Consider the following 25,160-nt stretch of genomic DNA (forward strand, 5'->3'; position numbering starts at 1 on the left):
TAAACCAAAATGACAAAATGCCTATTCACAGTGTATGATCAGGCAGTGATACAAAATTTGTGGTTTTGTGGTTTTTTTTTTTTTTTTTTACAAGTACATGAGCTTGGATGAAGCCAAGGGAATAAAATTTGCATGAACAAGGAAAACAATGCAGTAAGTGCACATACATACACACCCTTCCAAGGCTGGATGAAAATACGAGCCTGGCTGTGCACATAACATGGTTTGCAACCTCTTCCCTGTTCTGGAACTTGTAATTTAAATAACTGCTACCTGGCCATGACTGTGCAAGCACTTGCTCTTCCTACTGCTGTTGTCGTTACAAGACTGATCTTAAAATTTCTTCTGGTTTGCCTTTTGCCAACAATTTTCATAACAAAAAGATACCCCTCAATGGTGTATGTGAAAGTCTTCTCACATGAACTGCAATAATACAAGTGTTCCTTAACCCAAGTGCTGACAAACTTGTAAGAATGTTTAGATCACTGCAGTTGTACAATGTCACTGTAGTTCATAAACAGCAAAACAGCAATAGTTTAAAAAATATTTTTTATTTGAAGCTGCCCGGAAATATTCCTGTGATTAATGAGGGAGAAGATAACATGCTCACTCAGGGTTTGAGAATTTACTCAGATTCAGAGAGTCAGTGTCTGTTTTAGCTGCAACAGGAGCCATCAGTAATTGCATCATCCACTAAACCCAGGACTTTTTTATAAGCATGGGTTAGCAAAAAAGTAATTTTTGATGAATTCGGATGTTTGGTTTTTTTTTTAATAATGTCATCTACTGGGATCCTAGCAATTTCTGGTAGTTCACACATCCGGTGATAGGACTGTCACACCAACACACCATCAACTGGAAATGTACATGGCTAATTTACCTTAGGAAACAAACAAAAGTCCCTGTCATTCTGGTTTGGAAGAAACAAAGGCTGGAAGTCCAACTGCAGCTGTCCCAACACTACTGAGCAAACCTCTGCTATTAGAATGGTCTTAATCATACCCAGTAATTTCAGGTGACAATTGTGAAGCAGGTTCAGAACCTGGTTTTGAACAGGGTCAACGGTGAGCTCACCACCACAATCCTGCTATGCATGGACCTGCCCCCACAGAGCTCCCAGTGGTCACAGGCTGCCTGGACAAGGTTAGCTTTCCATGAAGGAATCCACATTTCAGATGGCTACAATTAATGGTTATTTCCCAGATTTAACAAAGGCCATTTTTATCAACAAAAGCTGAATAAAGGCCCCTTTAAGTAGGAAGTGTTATTTTTTATTGAGTGTTAAATCAATCAAGCTGTTGACCCAAAGGGATAAAATATGCTTAAATTTAAGCAAATGCTTAAGTGCTTTACTAGAGCGTCAGAGAAAGACCGGTGTCTGACACCTTGCCAGATCCAGCCCTAAGTAAAAATTAATGTTTTGCTCTAATTTTTAAGACAATTCACTTCCCATTCTGAAAACTGGACATATACAAGACATCAGTTCATATACAGTCATTCAGAAGTGGTAGTTATTTCCAGTCCTAGGAAAAAATGCAGGAGATGATGCACACAGCTGAAGTGCACTCCAGAAAACAGAATCTAGTTAAACATAATCAGAATAGTGATCATCTTAGTTTTTAAGCAAGGAGGTAAGATTTACTCGTGGAATGATTCGGATTTAAATTAAAGAGGCATAAAGTTCAGTAATTAAGTTCTTAACGTAAATCTATGTGATGTTGATAAATTGTTCATTACATTTGCCACATGAATAAATTTGCTGTGATTTGTGGCTCATTAAAATTATTTTTCTGTGATTTCCCCCTTCCTCCCATTCATCCTAACCCTATTTCTCCTACCGCAGCAGTCATACTTTTACTGTCCCTGTTATGATGCTTTGCTATCATTGAAGATATTTATTCAGTCGTTTGCGTGAAAGGAATAAAAATATAGAGGGTGTTAAGGGAAATATGTTAGTTCTACTATTGTCATATGCTAAAAATCTAATAGTAGTATGAAAAATAGAGCTTCTTGTTTATTAACATCCTGAATTTAACTACCATGTTCATAACGTGCTTTGAAAACATTTGGGGCAGTTTTTCATAAAAACCAAACCAAAGCAAAACCACCCCATCCTAAAAGATTTAAGTACGAAGCACAGTCTTAAAAAAAGAAGGAGAAAAATCAAAACACGGTGATAGTTATTTGAAGGCATGGTGAAAATGAGGCAACGTTACAGAATTTGTAGTGGATGGAAAGGAGCGAGGAAGATGATGCAGCTGGTTTATGGCCATCCCACCAGCTGCTAGCTGAAGACCTTGCTGCTGGCCGAGGCCGTTCAGCCTGTGTGATGGTTCCTCCGGACCAAATGCCATTGTGATGTCCCCAGTAGTGTTCTGGTTGTCACCTGGTGGGAGCTGCCAGAAACTCATCACATGAGTGAGATCCATGAAAGGCAGGCTCGTAGTTTCAGCTGCCACCTCTGCCTCCTTGTGCACTGGGTACTTGTTAGTATCCCCTACAGGCCCTGAGGAAGCTTCTTCCAGACTGATTTTGTGGAGAGATTGAGGTTCTGGTAATGGCAATTCCTCAAGAAGATGCACGTTGTAACCTTTAACATCCACTTTTATTGGTAGATTCTTAAGGGATCCTGCTGCAAATGAGGTAGAACTAAGGTCATATTTATTAGGTTGATGAAGGTTCAGGCTGGCAGGAACGGCTGTTGAGCATGGTGTGGGATGGACAACTGGGCTGTCTGCACAGCCCATCCTTTGCAAATGAGGAGAAGGTTCAAGAGGAAGAGCAGTTTGTAGACTTGCCTGGGAATGAAGATGTGAAGTGTTGTATTCCTCCGATTCTGAACTATTCAAAATTCCATTCTGCCCAGAGACCCTTTCAGGAAAGGGGGACAATATGCTGGCATCTTCCTTTAGTCTGAATGGCAAAAGCTGGTCAAGGACACCCGCTGAATCACCATTCTGCAACCTGCTCTTCAGCAGTTCTTGAGGATGAGTCTTTCTAGTATGCCGAGTCAAGTGGTCCTTCCGCCCAAACCTCTGGGCACAAAACTGGCAGAGAAAGTCTTTGCAGCCTGTGTGAACTACCATGTGACGCCGCACATCTTTACGGGTATAGAAGTGACGCTCGCAGTGGTCACACTTATGCTTCTTTTCCTTGGTACTGCCAGGTGGTTTCCCTGCATGGCTTTTGAGGTGTTCCAACAAAACTTCAGTACCGCCAAACTCCTGGGCACATACCCTGCAGGTAAGGTCCCCACTGGTGGCTGCATGAAGAGCCAGGTGTCTCTTATAGCCTAGCTTGGTGTTGTACTTCTTGCCACACTCCTCACACTTGAAGGCCATCTTGTTAGGGTCATGAGTCTGAAGGTGATTCTTTAGATGGTCTTTCCTGTGAAAAGTCTTTTCACAGTAGCCACACTGGTGAGATTTCTGTGGAGAATGAGTGGCTGAGTGCCTAAGACAAAAAAAAAAAGAAAAAGTCATTTGCATTTACATTCACTTTAGTACACACTGCAGCTTCAAGACTTGAAAACACCGGCATTCTTGCAGGAAGGCATTTTCAGGAGTTCTCAGATTATTAGTAAAAGCCTAATTTTTTGTGGGGGGAGAAAGTTGTTAATCATAAAGCATGGAGTAGGTTAAAACTGCTAAACATAATCTTTTTGAGTAGCCACTACAATTGAGGGAGAAGAGTTTTCCCCAATTCAACCAAAACAGGAACAGCAAAACCTGGAACTTAGGATTAATTGTCACTAGAACACTCAAGAAGAAAAAGATGTCCTTGTTTTTTCCCCGATGCACCCACCAGAAAAGGAGTGCCTTCATATCTGTACCTGAGCAGTTTATATTTGGAAATGAAGGCTTTTGTGCATCCGTGCTGTGAACACTTGTAGGGGCGATCCCCTTTGTGCGCATAAGTGTGGACTGTGAGCTTGTCAATGGAATCAAATATCTTCCCACAGAGTCGGCAAGGGTAACTGTCTGGCTGCTTCACTTCTCTTCCCTTCAACAGTGAAGACCGGCCATTTCTCCATTTAGGCATAAACCTCACAAGAGCATCACAAGTGCTTCCTGAGCTGGCACAGCTAAGCTTTGTAGCAGAGGAGCAGGAAATGGTCCCGTAGCATTGGGCAATGCTTTTGCCTAATGCTGCTCCTCTCAGTTTCCCTTTGAGTTTGCTTTTTCCTTTTACAGGTCCCAATTTATTTGGTGTTCTGAACCTGGTGGTAAGGACTCGGTCTTTATGGATGCACTGGTGAGATTCTAGAAGAGCAAAAGTTGCAAAAGCGTTTCTACAGCTTGAACATATCCAAGGGTCTACAGGCTCTTTCTGCAATGAGAACAGAAACAGAAATTAGCCATTCTCAGGAAAGGTCATATTTTTCTCACTGACCCTACCTCTTCTCCTGAGCTTTCCAAAAACCTGTCCTTGTCTTTAGCGATATTCACTTCAATGTACTGCCACACAGCTGTTCAGCTGGGAATGGATTCTCTCTAGGAGTCTACAAACTAGCACGAAAAATAATATGGTTGGCTAAATACTGATTTCCATAGTTTTGTTTAGCATTTACTGTAGCAGTCCTGAGTCATCCATCTTAGTTTATCTGTGCTTACTGAATTTCAAAGTCTCTACATCTGTTCCTTTTATGGAATTACTCATAAAAGTGGTTGCAATTGTATTTTATCCTTAGACTGACATAATTATCTGCTACTGCAACCATAGAAAAATTGAGTGTGTTTCTGCACAGAAATGTAGTTTAGCTCTGCAGGGTTTCCTTATGTTTTGCACTGACTCTGTGCTTTACCAGATGGTAATCATCAATGCCTCCAGGACAGACAGACTTCGTCACTTAGCCTGACATTTGGCATTAGACTTTCCTTAAACTCAGTAAGAAACTGAGGTTTGGGGATCTCGAGCCTATTCTGACTTAGAGGCATTATATATAAAAGTTTTTTAGCATGCAATACATTATTTGGAAGTATTATTTCTGTGGAAATAAGAGCTCTACTGGATTCAGTTGAATTAACTTTAAATATTGACACTTTTAAAATTCCAATGAAAACCTATAAAACCCCCCTCAAATGCTGATGAAGTGTACTTCCAATTAATAAAGGACCATGTACTTCCTTAACCAACTTTATATTTTACTTCAGCTTCTCCAAAACTGTCCTTACCTCCTCTTGCTCTTGAACTAGCTTGCTCTGGTGAGCCCTCTTCCACCTTATCCGTGTCTGATGCAGTGGCCCTCCAACCCCTTCTTTCTGGAGTATACTCCAAAGCCCTCACAGGCAAATGCAACAATGTGGTTACTTCTCTTCCTGGAGCACCTCTGAGTTCCGGATTCTATCCTATTCCCTGTTTAACATTTCCTTCTAGTGTAGGTATCAATCTTCCCAAACATGTTTTCAACATTTATGAACTGTTTTGTATCAGTTTCAGGATTCTTACTACCATACAGAGTGGAAGGTAATGGGGTTAGAAGAGAAGGGTTATTGCACAGGAAAGACCGAAATAATCAGTGAATATCCAACCAAGTGGTCAGAGCATAAAAAGGAGGAACTGGTGAAAGAAGTATGAGGCTAGACAGCTTGGTTATCTACAAATTAATACCAGTCTTAAGTCTTTCTAACACATCCCACTGGTGCCACTTACTTCTGGCTATATCTAACGGCTCCACTGGGTTACAATACAAACACAGGAGAAGAGCAGCCTTTCTCCGAGTAGCTGTTTGGTAAAAATTGCTCTTGGTTATGTGTTAACCTACCACTTTATGGTCTGCTCTAGCATCACCAGAGTTACATACACAGAGACAGCATGTAAACTGTGATTTACCATAACTGGTGATGGCTTGAATGTAGATCAGGGGTACATACCGCTACTGGAGGCAAAGAACAGATGTCAGACTCCTCTTTAATGAAGACTGCAGAAGCTTCCATAAATTTGGCATAATCGGCAGCGTACCATACTTTCAGTTCTGTGTGGGGCTCAATTGGCTGTGGATGGAAGAAAATAGCACATGTTTACTTGTGCCAATTTTCCTATACCAAATAATACGGAAGATTGGAATGGGGCGGGGGTGTGCTATTGGTGTTCCTACTCAAGTTGCATTCCATAAATCTGTTTAAATTATTGGTAACTTAGAATCAAGATTCAAGCACTCTTGAGAATTACTGTCCAGAAATGCATTTGTACAAAGATTTTTGGTGGACAGTAGCGGGAGGGATGCCTCAGCCCTTATGACCTTTGCTCAATGAGATCTATTTGCTGTGCACTGAATGCACCACTTCACTTAACTATAGGGTACAGGCAAATGAAAAATGCACCATGAATGCACAAAAGCCTGGATGCCTCCTAGATCTGTTGCACTAACAGAACGTGGGTGCAGAGTTGATCAATACTTGGACTGCAAGTCAAACTTGCATGCTTCTGTGTGCTGGCTCTAATGTGTCAGGCTTACTCTGCACATGTTTAATTTTACCTGTACCCTCCTTTCACTGAAGCCTTCCCCCACAGATCTGAGAAAGCCCATAATCCACAGTCTCCCATCCAGTCATGCCTGCCCAAATCTTCCCTTGGACTGGACTATGACCTCCTCTGACAAATACTTTCAGTCAACAATACATCAAATAGAAAGAGAGGAGTGATTGCACTCACCGGCTAACAATCCATTAGTTATTTAAAAGCAAAGGAGAAAACTAACTTTGAGGTCCTAATTTATATGATTCCCTGGCCCCGTACACAATTTTCTTAATCTATAATAAAAAACAACATTGCTGCAACAGTGGTAGAGACAATCTCCACTCTACTTAACTGAACACGGTAGGTGAAAGACAACTTAGATTGCGAATGCTGACAGGTGACAGGCATTTGTGTGTATAATGTCGAAAACTGAACTTTTGAACTCCTAGGCATAAGCCTGCTTGCTAACTAGGACCAGTAAGGGTTGGTTGTACATTTCGGTAACAACTGGTCTAAAGGTGTATAGTATGTGCTGAATTCTCCACTCAGTAAAGGACACAAGGAAGAGCCACAAACCAGGAGACCAATCAGGCATTGCACTCTTGCATACACTCTATTCAGATGGAGAAAAACAAGCCTAGGGGAGCCCCACAGAGACAAATGCCCGGGGATGCCCTGGGACCTTGGCCAGTGACACCTGAGACCGGTACCCACAAACAGCTGCACAGCATGATACTGTCATGACTTTCTGCCCAAAATTCCTTGACTAGTGGTGATCTCCTCTGTGGGAAGCTGAAAGCTAGTCAATGGGACTTTGGAGGGAGAGCAAAGTACAATGAAGTGTGAAATGGTCAAGTAAGGTAAAACTTCTAAGCTCAGTAAAACTGAGATTAAACACCTGTATCTAAATGCTCTACAAGTAGTCATTTACTCCGTCTCATCTGTGACAACAAGAGAAAGCTATGGCAGCCCTCATGTGAAACTCTTCTGTGATCAGACAGACAGCTATCATGGATGATTTTTACTTCCTCAAAATTCTGTACATTTTTAAAGCATTTATTTCTAGGGACTGCAGTTATTAGGTCAGCAAGTATGTTAATGGTGCTGTTAGCATGACACTTAAACACATGCTCTTGTAGCTGCGGTTTCATGTCACCAAAACCCCATCTTTTTGTAAAAACAGTGGGGAGATGAGTCAATCCTTTTACTCACAATTTAACAGACTTTATTCAAAATACACTGAGAACATATCTTCATAACCAGCTCTATGGCAGCCCCACACTGTGACCAGCAGGGTGTGCCTCAGTGCAGCAAAAGGCTATCACTTTCGCTGACCAGGACAAAATGTGCACGATGCCAAACTACTGTAAATAATTCTGGGACTTAAGAGAAATAATATGAAAGTAATTTCCTATGATACACAGCACAGTAACGGTTCTAAGACACATTCCTCATCCTAAGATACTCTTCATGTCAGTACGTAGGATGCAACTCTTCATTAATGCCAATGGGCAGAGCTGCTGAAGTCAGCAGAGAGCTGCTTCAATAGTACTTAAATTATACTGGAACTTTTAAGTTACCAGTGCATAACTACAGCTTCTTAGAAAAGCATTTGTTCATGCTTCCCAAATATGGTATTATTAATCCTGTCAGTTCTACAAGCATGGCATGCATTTAAAATCAAATTGAAATCTCAAATTGGATAGACTGCATCAGAATCTCCAACACAGCCTAACATTGTCTCACAGTGGCATGTATTGTTTTACATTGATTTTCCTTTTTAAGAATAATAATTTGACTATCAATCCAAAAGCAACCATACTTCATACTATTATAAAAGACTCTGAAGGTGCAAAATGTTATCACTATTAACTTAGGCTCACATCATCACTGGGTGGTAAATATTTTTCTCACTGCGCAGGTGAAGAAAAAAAAATGAAGAATAAAAGTAAACACTACTATCCCACAGAAATGCGCACCAGTCTTGGAAAAGAAACTGAAATGCTGGATTTTAGTCCCGCAGCAACTTATTTTAACTAATATTCCTTTTCTAATACATATTTTAATGTTGCTCAAAATAATATGCAAGCATTAATTTAAGATTTTATTCTTAAGGAAAGCAACAAACGTTCAACATATAGACTTCAGTTTCCCGTAAGCTCTGATTAAAACAAAATTTGCATCAGGGAGTGGCCAAAACAACAAAATCCAAGATTGTATGTTCCAGCATCATCTATAAATACAGAGTATTTATTTTGTTCTCTCTATTCAGGTGAAGACACAGCCCAGAATCTCCAACATAACACTGATCATTTCAGGGCCACATTGCAGTATTCTAAGTTCGGCAGTTAAGTCTTCAGATTCAGTGGAAGTGGAAAACAGTACATAAAGATTATACTTAGCACTCTGTTCCTGAGCAACTGATAATGTGCTCAGAATACAATGTACATCCAGAAGTGTAATAAAGGAAAGTGTTTGTTCCTTTCAGGATGATCTACTGTTCAATGTTAACAATGCCAGATAATCTCACCATGTACCTATCTGGAACTGACGAACTTTGCAACATTCACATTTAAACAGCACCATCATGAATGACATTAACAAAAATGCTCAATTCTCTCTGCTCAATTTCTTCACAGCATCAAATACACACTGCCTTTCTCTGGAAAACCCCATAGACTGCTTGCTTTACTACAGATCGAGCAATATGGAAGGTGTTGTGTAATAAAAATCCAGTTGCCCGAACGCAATCAATCTTTCTTCTGTAAAAGGGTTAGCCTTTCATAACCTTTGCCTATAAATTTCCATTTGGATGACGGGTGAAGAAATGTAGGTTTAACTACCTTAACAGTTGTGAAGTAGACTTCTCCACAGTGCTGATAAGCCACAAGGGTCTGTTCTTCTTGGTTCCGGGCTAGCCGGACAAACATCATCCAGTTTCCACAGTCTTCATTGGGAGTGTCCAGAAAATACTTCCCTCCATCTTTCAATACCTGAAATAAAGGAGGAGGACAGAAGAAGGAACATGATAAAACCAAGTCCTGTGCAGAGGTACATAGTTTTCTTTAACTTGAAATCATGGCTATCAGTTATTTACTCTGTCTTGGTCATGCCTCCTTTGAAATTACGGTTGTTTTGAAATAGGTCACTCTAAAAGAGAGTGAAGAAGGAATAACTGCTGAGGCACCCAGCTCCTAAAATAACTATAGGTCTTTGTATGTATTTCCAGTTTATATTTCATCATTTTTAAGTGATATAAAGATAGTATTATAAGAACTAAGTGCAGGCAGGTAGAAAGATAAGCTTTATGCCTTAATGTACTTCCTGAGTACTTGATAATCTCAAACTTTAGTGCTCTGTTAAAGCTGCATTTTGCATGGCATAACTTGCGTAACAAGTCCAGAGACCTAACATACAATATAATGGCATTTCTTTTTCCCCTTAACAATGCAAAAGTAAATACAAATGGGCAAATGTGCCAGAAAGATCTCTTTCTTTTTGCTTTACATCATTCTTCCAGATCCCTTTCCAAGAGAATGCCTCTACAAGGCACATACTCCAGACTTTGTACAAGACAATTGCTTTTCTTCAATATAGTCTCAAATATGGACAGCTGAAGCTGCACAACAGATGTCAGCATAGCACGTATATGGTCTACTAACCATGTAAGCGAGCAATTAATGGAAAAAAACCGTTGCATTTCCATTCCTTCTGGTAACTATTTTGTCTAACTTCATCATGTTTCTGATGAAAACATCTGCCTGTTGGACAGGTTTGGTCACATACTCAGAATGCTGCCAGGGAGAAGTCAGGGCAGCTATTGCTGTCACGTAGGAAACCTGGGACTCCAGTCTCCTCTTCCGAAAAAACCAGTCCATTCATCATCTAGAGCTCTGCTTATCACCGTACACTTTTAAGCAAACGGGGCTGACTGATAGAGGACAGGGTGTGGCTTACAGTGGCTTGGTGAAGAGGAAGGAACTGAATGCTTAGCTCATCCATGCTCGCAAGCTTGCTAGAGAAGTACATTTTCGGCACTTTTAAGAATTAAAATGTCTCATAAAAAGACAGAAGACATTTAGCTATGGAGAAGAATAAATCCTCTCTGGTGTTAACACGCCATGAAAATCCCACAGAAGGGTAGTGTTACTTTCAAGGCATGACTTCTATGAGCAAATGGAGTTTACAGTGATCACTAGAAGCTATTACTTTTGCTTTCAAGCAGAACTACACAAGTATCAGTATCTATGCCTTCCTCCACAACACACAGTGCTTTCCAGTCCCAAGCTCCTAGAGAAAGCTCAAGTGAAGACAAAAAACATGTCACAGGACAGCTACCACTGGTCCCTCTCTCCTGGGGGTATTAGAGGGCCTGACGTGAAATGCAGGCTCTGGAAGAACTCTGACTTGTCTGAAATCATAGAATCATAGAATTGTTTGAGTTGGAAGGGACCTTAAAGATCATTTAATTCCAACCCCCTGCCATGGGCAGGGACACCTCCCACTAGATCAGGCTGTCCAAGGCCCCATCTAGCCTAGCCTTGCACACCTCCAGGGATGGGGCAGCCACAGCTTCCCTGGGCAATCTGTGCCAGTGCCTTACCACCCTCGTGGTGAAGAATTTTCTCCTTATGTCTAGTCTAAATCTGCCCCTCTTCAGTTTATAGTGATTCCCTCTAGTCCTATCACTACTCGCCTTTTGAAAAAGTCCCTTCTCCAGCTTTCCTGTAGCCCCTTCAGGTACTGGATGGTCGCTATAAGTTCTCCTTGGAGCCTTCTCTTCTCCAGGCTGAACACCACCAAGTCTCTCAGCCTGTTCTTGTATGGCAGGTGCTCTAGCTCTCTGATCATCATCATAGCCCTCCTCTGGACCTGTTCCAACAGCTCCATATCCTTCTTATGTTGAGGATTCCAGAACTGGACACAATACTCCAGATGAGGTCTCACAGAAGAGGAATAGGGGGGAAGAATCACCTCCCTCAACCTGCTGACCACGCTTCTTTTGATGAAGCCCAAGATACGGTTGGCCTTCTGGGCTGCAAGCGCACATTGCTGGCTCATGTCAAGCTTCTTATCAGTCAACATCAAAGTCCCAATGGAGGCTGTGGCTTGACCACAGACTTGCTCTATGATGGACAGTTGAGATTCCATGCAGCAAAATGCAAAGAGTGGGGTGTAAAGGATTATGACCAGCTATCACGTCCATGGAATTCCAGTGGGAAAGGATGTACGCATAGATATATCTAAGCTAGGCTAGTCCCAAGAGGCCACCATTTGTGGTGGGTAAAGTAAAACAATAGTGTCACAGTCCAGATGAGATGATCAGCACATGCAGCAAGGGATGGTACCAGCCCTAAACAACAATCTAACTAAATAACTGAGTTAGTGCAACGTGCATCAAAGTTTATGTATAAACACACCATTAAGAAGTGTTTCCCCATTGCTGCACTGTTCTTGCCTACTAAGCAGCTGCCTTAGCACATATTTCTGTCACTATCACTAATGCAGTGCACAAACTTAACCCTCCCAGTGGAATGTTGTTAAGCACAAATCCTTGTTTCATCTTCGATACTTTCAGTAACCAAAAGCTGTTAGATTGACAGGTAAATCACCCAGAAATGGTGATTTTCTACAAGCAAACTTGTAGAAAACATAATATACAGTTACATTTCAAGTTATGCTGTGCTGTCTAATAGTGTGATCTACATTCATATACACAGATCAGAAGTACAATTAACTAGATGAGATGGCAAATTGACTGGTTAAAACACATGATTACATGCAAACCGTTAAAGACACACATATACTTCATTGTAGGTCACTGGGGTTTTACCTGCAGAACTAGCCTGCTTTCATCATAGCAGGTCAGTTTTGTAGACAGTTGACCAACATAAGGTCCAAACTGTGTTCTCTTCTGTATTACTTTCTTTGCAAATACTCCAAGGACTGTGAATAGAAAAAGACCGGTCTAAGATTAATATAGACATCACAAACGATTTCTTGTGTATCTACAGCTGTGAAAATGGAGATAAATACAATTGCTACAGAACATATGAATTATTCTTCCAGACAAATAACCCAGGTAAATAATTCTAATGGGAAGAATCTAAAAAAGATGTAAATATGTTCAGAGATTTTTTAAAAATAGGTATTACAGAGTACAGAAGCGCCTGAGATCTATGAAAGGATCTTAAACTGAGTTTGCAGAACAAAGGTGTTGATACTCTTCAATCTACAAGCTGATGTTATCATAGCACTTGCTGGTTTGCATCATTTACGAGGTTCTTCTCTCCCAATATGAGTAGAGAGAATCTATAAAGACACAACTTTAGCCATCTTAGTCATTTTATTTATTCACCTGCCTAATACCAACGGTGCAAAAACCAGGCATCTAGTCATTCTCTTTCTGAAATATAACCTAGGAAGGACTAATTCTATGGAGGTAACTGGAAAATTTGCACATTAAAGATATCATTTCTTTGTTCAAGTTTGGGCATTCAAATTGCCCTGCCTCAGAAGGAAACAACAGGCTTTCTGTAATATGAACTGAAGATGCTGCAAAAGGTAAATCAACACCCCGTGTCCTCTCAAGTGTGCAGGGAGTAGATGATGGATGCTATTTACCATTTTATTTCTGACCTCTTATTGAATACCCTTTCCTGTTTCAAATGCTTGGGGAAAAGAAAAAAAAAAGTCATAGTGCATAGCTGTTACTATTAGATACAAATTAAGCATTCATTAAACACATATTGACTGAACAGAGCTAACTGACTGCACACAACTAAATGTCACACCAGCTCTGGCTAATGTCCCGCTGTCAGTCTATGCATCGAAGTTACTAGAATTCAGTCATAAAAAACAATAGCTGAATGCGAACTTCAGCTATGCTCACCTGAAAATAAAGCGGTCTTCAAACTGTTAATAGCCAATGATTACGCCTTGAATTATTCATAAAAACAAGCCAGTGTTAGTACTTTTGCCTCCTCAAACGTGGGAAAAAGAGCTAAAATACTTACTTTGCTGGTTTCCAGCTCGCAGCTCCAACACTCGCAAAGTGAGGTAATGAGGTAGGGTGAGACGGGCTCGGCTAGGAATAACTCTATCTTTAGCCCTGATGAGTGGTCCATGGAGTTTGCATTCTCCTATAAGGCTTTTACCACAATCCTCACACCCTACAAATCCAGAAAAGGGAACCTGTTACTAAAAATTACATACTGCTCTCCAAGTTAGTCTCTTCTAATTTTGTCACCTTCAAAACACATCTTGAATTACCAATGCTTTTCTTTACACCACTACATTATGTAGTGAAAAGATTATCTGCAAGACAAATCTGAACTACAAAGGTTTGAAATAAGATCTCCAGTTTGTGCATTCTCTCCCGTGCAAATTGGTGGGTTCTGATCTCTAAAGATTTATAAATCTCTTCATCTGGAGGTGTCGCAAACCACGCCTTCAAAGACTAGTATGGCAGCATGAGCACCTATAAATCAAAGTGCCTACATTTATAAAGAAATTAGAAGGGCCAAGTTGCTAGTATAACAGAGGTACTTTGTAGAGATAAAAGGAGTACAATAAATATCACTGTGATGTTGTAAGCCTGCATAGACCATTCTCAGTAGAAGACAAGACCCTTGGTGTACCACAAAAAATTAGTATCACAGGTCTTTCACACAAGGTCAGGCTTCTCATTGACCATGCTGCCGGTGAAGTAAGCAAAAGAGGTATGCCCCATCTCCCAGTCATCGGTTCATCATAGCGACATCTGTAGGCTGAACAAATAAACCATCCAGAGAAGTCATTAACGAGAAACACATGTCTGCAAAGTGAGGTATTTTTGGTTCAGCATAGCTCAAACTGGTTGCCAGGGAAACTCACATGGAGCAGTGACAGAACTGAGCACTGCGGCTCTCCAGCAGAAGGTCATCCTGGCACTGGTGTCACGCAGGGCGATGGGAAAAAGAGGACTTCTTGCACAAAACCTTTTTATAGACAGTAGAAACCAAACTAGCGAGCCAACAATGCTTCACAACTGAGTTAAAAGGAAAAGCTGATATTGCTCATCTATGACTAGCTCGTATTGTTTTACTTCTGAAAACTCTGCTGAGTAAGTCTATTCAGTAAGCGACAATAAGGAGCAGAGAAGAGGAGAGAGAAAAGCCACAAGAGCCCAAGGGAGCAATGGGATGCTGTAGCAGAGGTTGGTGCAGGAGAGGTGAGTTTGCACCACAGACAGGGTGTCATAGCCAAAGAGAGGTCAAGAGAAGCATAGGGGCTCTGGAGACAGCACGTGGAGAGACATCAGACATGTTCTTTGAGAAAGGACAGTAGCACCATAAATGCCATATTCAGGGTATCTCAAAAAGATTTTAGTTTGTAAACACAGGTAGGCACTTGACTAAATACACACCTCAAAACCTAGTCCAAAATCTCCCCAAATAAGCCTGACATGTTCCTGCTGAGTTCTCTTGGCTCTCCATCAGACAGAGGTCAGAGGTAGACTTGCATGTTGGTGAGGCTGCAGGCACTGCAGCAGACCATATTTTCCAAAGATTTTGGAATCATGTAATAGTTTTGTTTTGCCATGGCTTCCAGACTGCACATCTGCACTATGAACAGCTGAAATACATGATGTTTTTTTGCTAGTGTTACAAATAAAGAATACCACTCTACAGACATCACTTAAAATGCACCAAAAAAAAAAAAAAAATACAGCTGCAAGGCAGATTTTTCTTGTTACACCCTGTTTTATGCACCTGAAAGTCCTTTACAGCTAGACTGCAAGAAAAAAAATATTTTCTTGTGATTTAACTTAATTGGCTCTTAAATAAATTACCATGAATCTGTTTCTTCTGAGGGCACCAAAACTATGAGGACTTCCTGAGCTTACCTAGAATAATAGTGACTTTGTCTCAAGTCAAACAGCTCCTGCTTGGAGACTCATATGGAAACTGCCGAAAAACATAACCAAAACCAAAACGGAGACAAAGAACTGCTGTTAGAGAGAGGATGTATCTAATCGTAAAGTACACGACCTTATCAATCCATGCCATGCCTCTGTGATTCATCACTACCAAGCTCCTGAGCAAACCTACCAGCCACCCCAGGGGAGTGCCTGCCACGGAGGCCTTGGGGTGAGCAGCTCATGGAAAGCCTGGAAAAAGAAAGCAGGGAAAAAGCGCTTTCTTGGACTGCCCTCCAAATTTGGCACTAGTGCCCCATCAGCTAACCCCTCTCAGTCCTCCAGATCCAAGGCATAAGGTCTGAAATAATACATGTGGTTTGGGTGCTGGGAAGGGACTCCTCCAAAATCAGGGACCACTTTGCATTCAAACAGGTGCCAAACATAGCACCAAGCTTAGCAGCCCTAGGGCAGCTCCCCAGGTGGCACACCTAACTGGTATAACAAAGACATCAGCTAGCACTGAATTAAATTAGCTGCAGGGCTGGAAGCATTTTTTAAACACCTTGGTAGTATGGCTTGGGAATCTGAACTGGCACGGCTGCACAGCACCTTGAAATATCTGGAGCTGCCCAAGGCTTATTCTAGTATTTTCTATTTCAATAACTAGATGACTTAGTCAATTAACAGGCAGTCTGGAATTACATTTGCTACACGGTATTTCTGACCCCACACCAGCATACTAGCACCCTAACTCTGAATTTACTGCACACTAAAAGCTGCCAGGTGTACCAGAAGCACAGGACTGGACCACTGTACATACTTTATGGATTACTCTAGGGATGGGAGATCTGTAATTTCTTCCCCCCAAACTAACAGCGCAAAACCGCCAAGTTCATGTGATTACTCAGAGGTAATTACAGACCAAGGCACGACCCTTTGTATTTCGATGCTAAATTACAGATGCCGCTGGCGAAGGGATGTATGCATTATCACAGCTGCAGCATGGCACCGGTTTGCAAAGCTCACACAGATTTTATGCTGCCTTTTAATTTGACTGCCCAAGTAAAGCAAAACGTAATTTTTTCAGCAACAGCCCCAGAACACTCTAACCTTTTCTAAGGTATCAGGCATCCAGCTACAGAAAACAATACACAATTTGTCATAGTAGTACTAGGAATTAAACACACTTGGTTAGAAAAATCACTTCCTTTGAAGAAGATTCTTCCTGCTTTTTGTTAGGTACTTTAGCTCCTCACTTGATGCTTTTAGTTTCCCTGGTTCCTTAAACTGTATTTACATAAACAAAATTAATGGATTCTGTCGTGTTTTCAGGAATACTTGATAAGGTGCAAGCATGCAAGAAAAACTGCCTCTGTTCCTCTGCTTTGCTGTGATTTAGATGAGTAGGCAACAAAAAGAAATAAACAAGATTCACAGTAGTTAGAAGCTGTTAAAAAACAGATCCTGTCATTCACTGTATCTTTATAGCAACAGTGCTGCATTGTCCCCGAGAGGGTATTTCTTTGCTCTATGTCTTCACAATGAATCTGAAAAAGTTGCAAATAATGCCTTTTTTATCTATCTGTAAATAAAACTACACAAGCTAAAAGTCTTACCACCTACAAGAGCTATTATTTTGCTGAACTCCACTGCAGCAGTGGGGATGCATGCATATGGAAGAGCCCAGCACGGGCGCGGGTACAGATTCCAACCACCTTGCAGGTGTGCAACTACCCAGATGAGGGGCTCATGCCCTGTGAACCGCTGCTGGACAGGCTAAGAGAAGGGTACATCTCCCATACACCCCCAGCCTGGTACCTCCGCGCCTGAAAGCATCTGCTCCCACTTTTGCCCAGCCACAGGGAGGCATGGTCAGCAGCCATAGCTTTGCCTTGCTCTTTGGGTCACTGGAAAGATGACACCGGCTGTCTGCAGGATGCACTCCCACCGCATGGGCTGACCGAAACGCTGGCAGCTGTGTTCCCAGGTAGGAGAATGGGCTGAGCGTGGCTCACCTGCACCGTCCTCACCATGCTGGCGCTTGCCCCCAGTCCAGGTCTAGTTGACAGCTCTCCTTTGACGCTGACTACAGCCTGGCAGCCAGCTTGCCTCGTCCTCCAGACAGCTCTGGGGCCAGCCACGCTGCACAGGGACAAGCTCCCGTGGCCAGCAGTAGCCAAGCTGGCACGGTGGCTCAGGGCAAGCTGGACTCGAGCACAGTTAGCAAACTCAAGTTTCCAAAACAGCAGCACCTTCCAAGTACTGTGCCACCCCCACAGGCACAAGCCCAGCCTTGGGGAGAGCTCATTAGCGTGGGCAAGGAGCCACAGGCTGCGGTTACACAAAGTCCGGCTGCAGAGATAACAGGAGCTATACATAGCCATACTAGGAACTGCAATTACTGTCATGACAGCTCAAACATACCACCAGCTCCTTAACCAATCAGCAGCAGAACACCACATTTTAACCAATTTGCGAAAAACTATATGCCTATCAGGCAGTCCTTCCTGCCTTCTCCAATCTCTACTTTCAAGTAAGACTTCACAGTATATGTAAACTTCGGTGGCCCACAAGATGCCTGCAAAATTATCTATGTGCCATGTGAAGGCAGAGGTAAATAACCCCTTTTAAAATGTCCACTTTGAGCAATAAATTATTGTCCGGCTGAGCAGTGCTCAACACTTACTGTGCTGTTTTGCAGCATTAGAATTAGCTCATGTGCACAGAGGGAACAAAGATCAGTGTACACAGTGGTCCAAATCCTAGCCTAATTACAATCATAAGATTTGCATAGCAAACAACAGTAATTTATCCCAGAGTAAAACTGTACTGCTCCATTAGCCTTGTTCAGCTTTCATGTAGAGGAACGCTACACACATACCTTGTGGACTTAACACTAAGATATACTGCACCTGCAGTATGCCAGCCCTGGCTCCTCCTACACAAAGGTACCCTGTGGTTTGTTCTGCAGCAGTTCTTGCTGGAAAGGCTTGTTCCACAACATAATTTATTTGGCAAAAAGTCAAAGTACTCAATTAACAAACAGTTAATCCCAAGTTATTTTCCCATTATTGTGGGCCACTCCCACACATTTTCTCTGTGAAAGATGTTTATGAAAGAAGTCTTTACATGTCCAAAAATCGATGTGCAAAGTGCATTTACAAAGGAGTTGAAACCCTTAGCTAATTAATAATTCATCCTATTTATAGTATAGTAAAATAGAACTACCAGAATTCAGAAGATTTTTATTCACATCCTAGCACCTTCTGATATTTTGTCATATCAATTTTGCTAAATTTTCTACTAATTTTCTCCTTTTAACTGTAATAACTGTTTCCCTAGTCCAACATGAAAATATGTGAACATTTCTTCAATGTCCCCTTTTCCTACCTCTTCTATCTTGTACAGCAAAACCTTGTAGTAGCAGAGAGTTACAACTGCTCAGCTCTGCATAGAAAAATAAGTAAATAAATAAATCAGTCAGGAAACCTCACTCCTGGCTGATTTTGCAACCGTGATTGCTCACCAGAGCAAAGACTGCAAACTTGCACATTCATGCACCATACAGCATATTATTTGGGAAGCAAGTACTGTCTTTTCCATAACCCTGCACCCAAAATAATAGCTGCCAAAAAAAAGAAAGGGGAAAAAACCCAGAAAGGTGATTTGCTCTTATGTGCCCGAGAGGAAAACTTTCCATAGTTTTCAGGCAGTGAGTTCCCAAGTCTTTGATGCATGGAGACCGTGAAGCCTCACAGTCTCTACTTGGTGGCACCAGCACAGACACTATGGGACATGGTGCTGGGGCAGCATCGTCTTCTCCAGTGAGGCTTTGCCCTGCTGACTGCCATCCTGCAGTTTGTCTGCCAGTGGATGAAAGCCGCTATGATGCTGGTGGAGGGGGAGGAGGAGTCCTGGTCCTGCGTAGGGGTGATCGGCACACTGTGGGTAAATGCTTATGCCTCTGTTGGGGCCCCTCTCCCCAGGAAGGAGAACGGTAGGTGGTTTGCAAACATACCAGCAATCATTACTAACATTAAACATATTCATAGGAATATGACCTCCTCTACTAAAATGCAAAAGTTATTAAAAATTAGCTACTATATCTGGAGACAGAAACAGAGAAATAAAACAACAAACAGGCCTTACTGCTACCTCATACGCTCAGTCAGAACAGCAGGCTGAGCTAAACTAATCTGGGACCCAGCACTGCAGGTGAGCCCAGCCTGTAGGCACCCTGACCCAGACAATGATCTGCAGAGATACTTCTCCTCGCCTCCATCCTCCATGCGCCCCTTCCTTTGTCCCCAGGAGGAAATAAGATCTATAGAGAAGGTACATCCTTGGGTCTCCAGCAGTGGGAGATCATCTATCAAGGCAGCCAGTCCTGCCTGACAGTGGTATGATCCTGTCCAGCACGGCTGTTGTTATAGAAGGATACCTCAGAAGGGAGGCTCAGCACTTATCTGACTGTAAAAAAAATCTTCTAATGCAAAGCACACATGTATTTTCCTGGCAGACATGAGTTTAAGTATGCAAACTCTTTAGAACTCCAAAACTATTTGTTATACAAATGTATATATGATAATAACAACTATGATTCATTATTAGTTCTTAATAGGGAGTAACCATGATGACAGTAGAGCACATCTGGGAACACTAAGTTTTTCATCTGGCGACCGTGAAATACTATGATCACCAGAACCAGAGGGAATTTAACCAGCCTCCCATAAAAAGTCATCCTCCCATCAGCCCCGATGAGGCTTTCTACTGTGCTACTTCTGTCTAGAAATCTTAGAAGCAAAACAGTTACAGAAGCCTCAAGGAGGCCAGCCAGGCTGTGAAATTCAGCACAGTGACTGCACGCAGGAGCTTTTGCAGGATCCCATGAAGCCTGTGCTCTGTATCTTAGAAACTTCATGTCTACAAGGGGAAAAAAAAGAAGTTACCCTCTCTGTTTGATGCCTCAATGGGCAGTAGCTTATAGGACTTCCCTATAAACCTAAAGGAAAAAAAAAAAACCCAACAAAACCACACAGTGGGGAAAGTATGTAGGTGTGTTTATCAAGTTTAACTTCATTCTGCAGTCTGTGCAACCGGTTTATCAAAGTTCTTGGTAGGTTCATTCATCTAAAAATTATTTGAGATCAAAGAATTGATTGAGTGAAATCTAATGTGAAAAAAATAATCTTTTTCTGATTATTCTTGGGACTGAAATGTGCGCATCACATTTCTGGTACACCACACAGGGTTTGGTTGTAATAAGAACCCATATACATAACCAGCACAGTTCAAGTGAAGTCACTTCCCGTAGTTTATATGTAATAGCTTTTAATCAGCGTGAACAAAAAGACTTCTCTCATTGCTGAAAGCTGAATAAATTTCAAACAATCAAATCGAAAAATGCAGCTGGAGTTTGGAGGTTTTTTCCCCTTTCTCTCTCCCCCTCCTCCACTGGCTTGGCATGAAGTAATAAAAAATTAGACCCAGAAACAAGGAAGGAGGTTAACGGCAAATTCACAGTAACAACTGCCATTTTTTACGAGAAACAGCCTCAGTCAGTGTAGCCTGGTCCCAATGCCCAGCAAAAGCTTCCTGAGAGCCAAACTTTCCCACTGCACTCTGCTCATTTCCCCATAGCAGTCAGCAGCAGCTGGCCCTGGCGCAAGGCTGCAGCTCCTGGCTGTGGCACTTTCTTGCTTTAAGTCTTTGCTAGCACTGTCTGAGCTGCACTGCTTCCGTGCTGCAGACAGCAAAACTCAAATCCACCTGTCCACAGAAATACAGACAGCCATCAAGGGAGTCATATTGAAAACCATTTTGGCCCCCCCTATTTAATACCTCCCACAGCAAAAGTTGTACCTCCCATAGCAGAAGTAGCTTTAATTGGTCTTGAGCATTTTTCTTTTGTGGAGATTTTTGGTAGGCTGCTTGATTCATTTCAGTGTCAGACCTTCTAGTGATTAACATCAATGCTACTGTTGTAATTTAACAGAGACACCAGAATCTTCTATCTTCATTCTAGCAAAAAAATCCCCAAGTACATAAGTCTTCCTACATGTACGTATGTATATACCTACATATGCACGTAGCGACACACACCATATCGAGTGCATTAATACAGCCAAACAATTTTATCCATGACAGGTCAAACACCACAGTTTCAATTCTGATAAATGACGTGCAATGATTCTAATGACTAATGCTTAGGATTAATTAGTGGAAATATTTCCAACCCTTCCAACATTCCCTTAAAAGGGAACCTCACATTCTGTGTCTCTCCTTCAGCCAAGTCCAGATGTCTTCTGGTGGAGGGCTCAGTGACAAAAGCCACCTCTCCTTAGGAAACCAGCCCAAAACGATTCTTGCTTTTCCACTTGTGACACAGCTTTCAACATGGACTTGTAGGAACTCTCCCAGCAAAGATGCTAGCAGTTGGGATATATTTCCATCTGCTTTCTGGTAGGAAGAAACAGGCAGGTAGACATGCTTTGGGGAAGGAAATATGAGTCTACCATAGGACACAGTGGGGAACCCTACCACGACAAAGCAAAGAGATGCTGTACCCATCCTGAAGCTGGAGAACTAAACGTCTTTAGAGGCAGTTGTAACTAAATGAAGCAAGATACAGCTACTGGGAATAAAAGTGCAGTGCAAAACCCACGGGACTCACTTCTGCAGGTAGAAGTCCATATACTCGGCTCTACTGGTGTGCAGTAGCCTTATTATGAAAGAAGAAGAGAAGTGAATACACAGACACTTAGGACTGACAGGGGCTGAGACCTTGGAGGACTGATCCTGAAAGAACACTCCAACCCATATCACATTCAGTGGAAACCAAGTCTGATAAAACTGGAAAATCAGTTAACTTTCTCTGTGAACCATCCAAACCTCCTACTGGTATTCCAATTCACCCAAGAGAACAAAAAAAAGTTTTGGGTTTTTTTTTCCCTAATGAATCCTAAAGCATATATTTAAAATACTGAAATGAAGAAGTCTTCTTTTAAAAGCACTGGGGTTTGTAAATGAAGGGTCATTAACAGCTCAGCAGAACAGCTTTAGCTCTTACTGTGCATCACCTTCATAACAAATGACACAGACAACTTCTGTTATTACTTGCCTAATTTCCAACATGAAAAGGATGCTTGATTCCCAGCTTCTTGGGGAACAAAATGAGGAGGAGACTCTCATCCTTGGCCTTTATGTTCCTCTTAAAATATTCTCCTCTTTTAAGGCATGAAGTGATTTCTTTAAAAAAAAAAAAGACAAACGTAGACATTGGAAAGCTCTGTTGCAGAACAGAAACAAAATGTACTTCTGTGAAAAAATACTCATGCGTGAAATTGTTGTATCTGTGTTTCCATCTACTTGTTCTCTTTTCCCTGAGATGTAACATATACACACTTTTCCTACGCTAAAAACTTTCAGTGGGAACCACAAGTTAATTATCTAATGTCTTGACTGATACTGTAGTAAAGAAATTACATCCAACTGAGCTTCTTTTAATGGATTGATAAGGAAAAGATAATTAAATTGGCAGCAACAGATTAGGCAGCAGTATAGTCCACTTCCCTTACAACAACTCTTCTCCTCAGGCATAAGGACAGCCTTGAGCCTAGTTCTCTATTCTCTAAAACAAAAAATTATGAAGTGGAGTATTATTGGAGAATTACATATGAGAGTTGCAAAAATTTGTGCATTTAGCAAAAAATGAAGATTTTTTTCTACTAATATAGCATTCTAAACTCAGATTATAATGTATCCCTATAAAGCCCTATTTATTCTCTCATTGACAGTCATGTCAGTTTGTGATTAAATAAAATCCAAACATTTTTTCTACATTAGTTTATGATTATTCTGTAGTTTCTTTAACCTATTTCCAAAATTCATAAAAATAACAGTAGTCTCTAATACTAGAATCTAAGAAGCAATCTTGCAAAGCAAAATTGCAAAAAAAATTCGTTCCCATTTTCATACTTCCCTTGCTTGAAGAACAAGATCAACAGATGGTAAAGGCATCATTTTGGGGGAAATGCACCATTCCTCAGACATGTATTTTTATCACCCCGGCCATTTAACATGCATATTTACTTAGAGCTGTGTATGACTGCATATCCCATTTTGTGTATCTTACTATATTGGTTGGAAATAAATTATTTTATACTCCTTCCACCTCAACACTGCCAATTGTTCACAATGATATTCATGTTTTACAAAGATCCTCGACCTTACAAAAGGCAAAGGGATAACTCTCTTGCCAAAAGACGCCCATGGACTTCCCTACACACGTCCACCTAAACACAGTACAGTAGGTTAAACAACACACTGCCTTGCCTTATTGCCCAAGTAAAAGAGAACTTTCCATGTCAAAGATGAATCATTTACTTTCCTTTCCATTATATTAACTAAGAAAGCTCTGATCAACTGAGCTTTCCACGACTGTAATTTTTTTCTATATAAAACCATTACAATTATCCAGAAATCCTTAGCAGTCAGCATTTTCATGACACATCTAGACTACAGCATTGGAATGATCTACAAATACACCTCCAAACTAAAATGTTAACTTTAAATTAGCTTTAGCTTTAAATTTTAGTGGCTTCCAATGCCTATCATGTATAAACACACTTAACTGAAGTCAAAACCCACTCTTTGACACTTTTGGATAACAATAATGACAACAGAGCTCACATATCAGTATCAGCCTGATTTAGCTCAACATTTTTACCTCTGTCAAAAGCATAAATTAATTTGCTTTTTTTTTTTGTGCTTCCCTCTGAAAATCTTTGAAATTTAAAGGCAGGTGCCACAAGGAACAACGCTGACACTCTGCACTTAAGCAATGTATTTTCATTTTCAGGATCGCTAAGTATTCTACAAAAGGTATGTTTGCATCTGGAACCCCAATGCTTCCAAGAAAAACAGATAAGCTGTCTGCTGCAGAGAAGAGAAAATGAGACAAAACTAGTAAGACTGCTAGCTCAAAGTCACTCAAAACAAAAATGCCAGACTGAGGAACACAAAGTACTCTGATAAAACGTGAAACTTTCCAAGTGCTTCCCTCAAAATAAGGGGATTACTCAAGAGTTTTCAAACAACTGCACACATGCACAGACACTTTGAAGCAAGTTCACAACACAAACCCAGCAACTGCTTACAGGCACAACAGCTATTATTCTGTTTGGAGCTTTGTGAACTTACGCTTAAGCTGACAAAGGAAGAAATGACATTACTTAACTTTTTTTTTATTGCAGTCATAAGTTGGCCACACCTGAAAGCTGTAGCTACTTGAGCTCAGAAAACTTTTCCTTCAGTCACCACAGAAACTAATACAGAAGCTCTGGCGATTTGTTCTCCTGTTTTCAGTAGAAAATTTACATATGAATTAAACACCGAATTCCTTTGGTCTGATAAACTGTTCTGGACTGCATGAAGAAAATACTGCTTTTTCATTATCATCCTCCTCTCGCTATTCTTTGCTGTCTTTACAGAAAAAACTGCACATATAAAACCAGCAAGTGTAGTGGTAAGTCCATCTCTTGCCTTGAGTTTATACATAGAAACATAGATTTAGAAATACAACCTTACATTTCAAGGACTTCTGGATTCCCAGATTTTCTGCCAGACAGGCCTGCTTGTTAATCACTGCCTTGTGTGTAAGTGTTAAGACAGTGATTTGTCAAGAAATCTCGCATGATGCAATTCAGCTGAGTCTCAAAGACATAATGAACTGCATATAATAGCCTCCATAAATGACTGAGGTTCAGGACCTGACTGCAACACCCGAATACCAGTTATT

The 25,160-nt window shown here is 41.2% G+C and overlaps 1 protein-coding gene across 1 annotated transcript in view; it reads right to left on the bottom strand.

Annotated features, from left to right (window-relative positions):
• Window positions 1-94: 94 nt before the first annotated feature.
• Window positions 95-25,160, bottom strand: part of PLAGL1 (PLAG1 like zinc finger 1) — a 45,700-nt gene continuing 20,634 nt past the window's right edge. Inside the window, exons 3-8 of the mRNA XM_054061810.1 lie at window positions 13,476-13,631; window positions 12,293-12,405; window positions 9,303-9,452; window positions 5,874-5,993; window positions 3,833-4,329; window positions 95-3,453 (exon numbers count right to left, since the gene is read on the bottom strand). Of these exons, the coding sequence (XP_053917785.1) occupies window positions 2,181-3,453; window positions 3,833-4,329; window positions 5,874-5,993; window positions 9,303-9,452; window positions 12,293-12,405; window positions 13,476-13,631 (2,309 nt within the window). The 3' untranslated portion in view covers window positions 95-2,180. The remainder of the gene's footprint in view (window positions 3,454-3,832; window positions 4,330-5,873; window positions 5,994-9,302; window positions 9,453-12,292; window positions 12,406-13,475; window positions 13,632-25,160) is intronic.

The sequence above is a fragment of the Cuculus canorus genome, chromosome 3 (assembly GCF_017976375.1).
Source record: "Cuculus canorus isolate bCucCan1 chromosome 3, bCucCan1.pri, whole genome shotgun sequence".
NCBI lineage: Eukaryota > Metazoa > Chordata > Aves > Cuculiformes > Cuculidae > Cuculus > Cuculus canorus.